General features: G+C 56.8%; 1 protein-coding gene across 1 annotated transcript; it reads right to left on the reverse strand.

Annotated features, from left to right (window-relative positions):
• Nucleotides 1–271: 271 nt before the first annotated feature.
• On the reverse strand, nucleotides 272–4,611 carry EGR4 (early growth response 4). The gene is given in 3 exon segments (XM_073559916.1): nucleotides 272–2,198; nucleotides 4,241–4,479; nucleotides 4,481–4,611. Coding segments are annotated over 3 exon segments (1,650 nt in total). The 5' UTR covers nucleotides 4,597–4,611; the 3' UTR covers nucleotides 272–903.
• Nucleotides 4,612–6,040: the final 1,429 nt, after the last annotated feature.

The following is a 6,040-nucleotide window of genomic DNA, read 5'->3' on the forward strand; positions in this document are numbered from 1 at the left end:
TCTCTACAGGTCAGCAGTGGTCCCTACAGGCCAGCAGTGGTCCGTACAGGTCAATAGTGGTTCCTACAGGCCATCAGTGGTCCCTACAGGTCAGCAGTGATCTCTACAGGATAGCAGTGGTCCCTACAGGTCAGCAGTGGTCCCTACAGGTCAGCAGTGGTCCCTACAGGTCAGTAGTGCTCCCTACAGGCCAGCAGTGGTCTCTACAGGCCAGCAGTAGTCTCTACCGGTCAGCAGTGGTCCCTACAAATAGGAGCACAGGACGCTATCATGTGGGTGAAGCACAACCAGCTTTTATTTCCTTGAAAAAATAAACATTTTTATGTTTTACTTTCATCTGATACAAAAACTGATAAATAAGAGAAGCGCAGCTGACAGAAGACGCCATCATCAGGGACAGGCAGAGTCCTGACACTTCTCAGGGGTCCCAGGAGGATGCAGAGCCCCCAGCAGCATGTGACCCCCTCGGGGAGGACTCGCATCAATCACACTGATGCCTGACAGCGGCAGAACAGTCCATGGCCACGACATATACAGGATATATACAGTGTATACAATATGTACAGAGACTCCTCGGTGCCCGCCAGGCCGGAGCTGTCCACCATGCGGTGCTGAACGCCACCCTCTCCCAGCTCCGGTATATACATCACACAGATAACGGAGGCCACAGCCAGATTTGACCCAAGAGCTGACACTCCTCTCCGAGCTCCGGTATATACATCACACAGATAACGGAGGCCATGCAGGGGACAGCCACAGCCAGACTAGACCCCAGAGCTGACACTCCTCTCCGAGCTCCGGTATGTACATCACACAGATAATGGAGGCCACAGCCAGACTAGACCCCAGAGCTGACACTCCTTTCAGAGGAGCAGAGTCATCCAGCACATGGCGCTGGCCCCTTCACAGGGGGCTGAATGACAGTCCCAGCGAGTACAAGCCCCTGAGCTTCTCCTCAGTCCTGCTCTTCTGCTTCAGGTGCACCTTGCCATGTCTCTTCTTCTCGTCGCTCCTGGCGAACCTCCTGCCACACAGGTCGCATGAGAAGGGCTTCTCCCCGGTGTGGGTCCTGATGTGGGTGGTGAGGTGGTCGCTGCGGCTGAAATTCCGCAGGCAGATCCGGCACTGGAAGGGCTTATGGCCGGTGTGGATCCGCAGGTGCCTGTTCAGCTCGTCGGACCTGGCAAAGCTCCTGATGCAGCTCTCCACCGGGCAGGCGAAGGCTTTCTCATGGGGTTTGGGACGAAAACATTTGGCTGGAAACTTGTTCCTGCGGTATTTCCTTCTGGGTTCTGCCAGGGGGTTCCCAGGGGTGATGGTGGCAGCTGTTGGGGAGAGACCCAGAAAATCAGTGGAGATGATTGGAGGAGACTGGTGCTGGAGGCCTTCTTCTGGGGGCATCAGCCCTGGCACTGAGCTTGGTTGGCTTAGCTGGTACTTGGCATCTGCTAAGAGCTGAGGCTTTAAGTCAATCTGGGTCTCAGTGAAGTCATAGGTGGCAGCCTGAGCTGAGGGGTAGGTGTCAGACTGAGAAGTGAAGTCCATGTTGTATAGGGCAGACTCATCCCCAGGCAGCTGTGACTGGCAGCAGGCTGCCATCATGTTCTCCACCTTAGATTCCAAGGGGTGAAACACAGGAGAAGAGCTGCCAGGGGGCAGGAAGCCATCTGTGGGGTAGGAAGATTGTCCAAAGTTCTGAGGTGCCTGCGAGTCCCACTGAGCACTGAAGGAATCCAATGGAGGGGAAATGGGAGACAAGTCCATGTCCTGCTTGTTGGGGAGAACTTTGGAGTCAAAGAAACATTGGTTGGAGCAGGAGCTGCCCAGGTTTGGTGAGCTGGGCACCTGGTGAAGGTCCTCTGTGCTGCTGAAGGCCGAGTACAGCTGGCCACAGTAGCCCTGCTGCACTGAGATATTCAGGGTGGGCTGACTGCTGGAGTAAAGGTCCATGTGGTTCTGGATGTTCTCAGAAACCGAGTACAGCGACTCTTGCCGGTGCAAGCGAGTGGGTGCAGAGAAGGGAGACAGTCCTAACATCCCAGACATGATGTTAAACAAGGCTTCTGGGTCATGGCTGTGCTCTGGGGCCGACTCTATGAAGAAGCTCCCGGAGTAGTTCAGAGGGAGGGGTGGGGAGGGCTGGCTGCTGAGGAACAAGTAGTCAGAGGCTTCCTCATCTGAGGGGCTCCCATAGACACCTGAGGGAAAAAGAAAGACTGGTGAGCTCAGCTCCAGCAACACGAACCAAGTGCAAATACAGCCATGGCACCCATCCATCAACCATTACACCCCCATCCATCATCCATTACAACCCATCCATCAATCATTACAACCCCATCCATCAGTCATTACACCCCCATACATCAATCATTACACCCCCATCATGTATTATTGCACCCCCATCCATCAATCATTACATCCCCATCCATCAATCATTGCACCCCCATCCATCAACCATTGCACCCCGTCCATCAACCATTGCAACCCATCCATCAACCATTGCAACCCATCCATCAACCATTGCAACCCATCCATCAACCATTGCACCCCTGACCATCAGCCATTGCACCTCATAACCCTTTGCACCCCGTCCATCTACCATTGCACCCCCATCCATCAACCATTGCACCCCCATCCATCAACCATTGCACCCCGTCCATCAACCATTGCACCCCGTCCATCAACCATTGCACCCCGTCCATCAACCATTGCAACCCATCCATCAACCATTGCAACCCATCCATCAACCATTGCACCCCTGACCATCAGCCATTGCACCTCATAACCCTTTGCACCCCGTCCATCTACCATTGCACCCCCATCCATCAACCATTGCACCCCCATCCATCAACCATTGCACCCCGTCCATCAACCATTGCAACCCATCCATCAACCATTACACCCCCATCCATCAACCATTGCACCCCCATCCATCAACCATTGCACCCCGTCCATCAACCATTGCAACCCATCCATCAACCATTACACCCACATCCATCAACCATTGCACCCCGTCCATCAACCATTACATCCCCATCCATCAACCATTGCACCCCGTCCATCAACCATTGCACCCCGTCCATCAACCATTGCAACCCATCCATCAACCATTGCAACCCATCCATCAACCATTGCAACCCATCCATCAACCATTGCACCCCTGACCATCAGCCATTGCACCTCATAACCCTTTGCACCCCGTCCATCTACCATTGCACCCCCATCCATCAACCATTGCACCCCCATCCATCAACCATTGCACCCCGTCCATCAACCATTGCAACCCATCCATCAACCATTACACCCCCATCCATCAACCATTGCACCCCCATCCATCAACCATTGCACCCCGTCCATCAACCATTGCAACCCATCCATCAACCATTACACCCACATCCATCAACTATTGCACCTCTATCCATCAACCATTGCACCCCGTGCATCAACCATTGCAATCCATCCATCAACCATTGCAACCCATCCATCAACCATTGCAACCCTGACCATCAACCATTGCACCTCATAACCCTTTGCACCCCGTCCATCTACCATTGCACCCCATCAACCATTGCACCCCTGATGATCAACCATTGCACCCCTGACCATCAACCATTGCACCTCATAAACCATTGCACCCCTGGCCATCAACCATTGCACCCCTGGCCATCAACCATTGCACCCCATCATCTACCATTGCACCCCATCAACCATTGCAACCCATCATCTACCATTGCACCCCTGATGATCAACCATTGCACCCCTGACGATGATCAACCATTGCACCCCTGACCATCAGCCATTGCACCCCTGACGATCAACCATTGCACCCCTGACCATCAGCCATTGCACCCCTGACCATCAGCCATTGCACCTCATAAACCATTGCACCCCTGACCATCAGCCATTGCACCCCTGGCCATCAACCATTGCACCCCTGGCCATCAACCATTGCACCCCATCATCTACCATTGCACCCCTGGCCATCAACCATTGCACCCCATCATCTACCATTGCACCTCTGGCCATCAACCATTGCACCCCATTTAAGCCCCTCATGCACCTATTCACATATTGCATCCTTGCATTTAATCACTTGCACATGGAGTCGGCAGCAGCCTCAGTGGATCTGATAGTCTTGCTTGCACCGCCCCCCAATCTGCTGCTTTCTCATAATCCCCCCATATCCACACACAGTGCATTCTCTCCTCCTCCTCCGCTGTATACAGAGGTGGCCTCTTACCTCCAGTGTATTGGGGGGCTGCTGGCTCCTCCTGGGCTGCTGGCTGCTGCTCCACTGATGACCCCAGGCTCTGCTCCCCTTCCTCCTTCAGGTCACAGTCCTCTGGGTAGTTGGGGTAGATGGAGTCCTGGCAGGAGAGATCCATGATGCAGAGCTGCATGTAGGGGGTGCTGGGTGCCAGGCTGGGTGCTGGGTGCCAGGCTGGGTGCTGCTGCTGCTGCTGCTGGAGGCTCTTGTGCCCATGCTCCTGCCTCTCCTCCTTTTATATGCAGCAGGGGCAGCCCCTGATCTTCCGCTGCCTGGGATCTCTCCATTTCAGGAGTCTCCAGTGATGCTGCTGTGACGTAAATGCCCATATAAGGACACAGGATGTAGGATGGGGACTCCCAAAAAGGAGATCTCTCATTGCTGAGCCGCCCCCCGGCTGCTGCTGCTGCTGCTTCTTGTTGTGATGGTTTCTTCTTCTTTTAATAAAACCTGTGCAGGAAAGTTGTGAAATCCCAACACCTCAGGAGCAAAGCTGGGAGGGGGCACAGAGTGCTGGGGTTGGTGCAGAGGTATGGGACCTGGGAGGGGGCACAGGGTGCTGGGATGGGTGCAGAGGTATGGGACCTGGGAGGGGGCACAGGGTGCTGGGATGGGTGCAGAGGTATGGGACCTGGGAGGGGGCACAGGGTGCTGGGATGGGTGCAGAGGTATGGGACCTGGGAGGGGGCACAGGGTGCTGGGATGGGTGCAGAGGTATGGGACCTGGGAGGGGGCACAGGGTGCTGGGATGGGTGCAGAGGTATGGGACCTGGGAGGGGGCACAGGGTGCTGGGATGGGTGCAGAGGTATGGGACCTGGGAGGGGGCACAGGGTGCTGGGATGGGTGCAGAGGTATGGGACCTGGGAGGGGGCACAGGGTGCTGGGGTTGGTGCAGAGGTATGGGACCTGGGAGGGGGCACAGGGTGCTGGGATGGGTGCAGAGGTTTGGGACCTGGGAGGGGGCACAGGGTGCTGGGATGGGTGCAGAGGTATGGGACCTGGGAGGGGGCACAGGGTGCTGGGATGGGTGCAGAGGTATGGGACCTGGGAGGGGGCACAGGGTGCTGGGGTTGGTGCAGAGGTATGGGACCTGGGAGGGGGCACAGGGTGCTGGGATGGGTGCAGAGGTATGGGACCTGGGAGGGGGCACAGGGTGCTGGGATGGGTGCAGAGGTATGGGACCTGGGAGGGGGCACAGGGTGCTGGGATGGGTGCAGAGGTATGGGACCTGGGAGGGGGCACAGGGTGCTGGGATGGGTGCAGAGGTATGGGACCTGGGAGGGGGCACAGGGTGCTGGGGTTGGTGCAGAGGTATGGGACCTGGGAGGGGGCACAGGGTGCTGGGATGGGTGCAGAGGTATGGGACCTGGGAGGGGGCACAGGGTGCTGGGGTTGGTGCAGAGGTATGGGACCTGGGAGGGGGCACAGGGTGCTGGGATGGGTGCAGAGGTATGGGACCTGGGAGGGGGCACAGGGTGCTGGGATGGGTGCAGAGGTATGGGACCTGGGAGGGGGCACAGGGTGCTGTGATGGGTGCATAGGTATGGGACCTGGGAGGGGGCACAGGGTGCTGGGGTGGGTGCAGAGGTATGGGACCTGGGAGGGGGCACAGGGTGCTGGGGTGGGTGCAGAGGTATGGGACCTGGGAGGGGGCACAGGGTGCTGGGGTGGGTGCTGCGAGGGGGCACAGGGTGCTGGGATGGGTGCAGAGGTATGGAACCTGGGAGGGGGCACAGGTTGTTGGGATGGGTGCAGAGGTATGGGACCTGGGA

This window comes from Dendrobates tinctorius, unplaced genomic scaffold, assembly GCF_039654945.1.
Source record: "Dendrobates tinctorius isolate UK_male_01 unplaced genomic scaffold, ASM3965494v1 ptg000282l, whole genome shotgun sequence".
NCBI classification, from domain to species: Eukaryota; Metazoa; Chordata; class Amphibia; order Anura; family Dendrobatidae; genus Dendrobates; species Dendrobates tinctorius.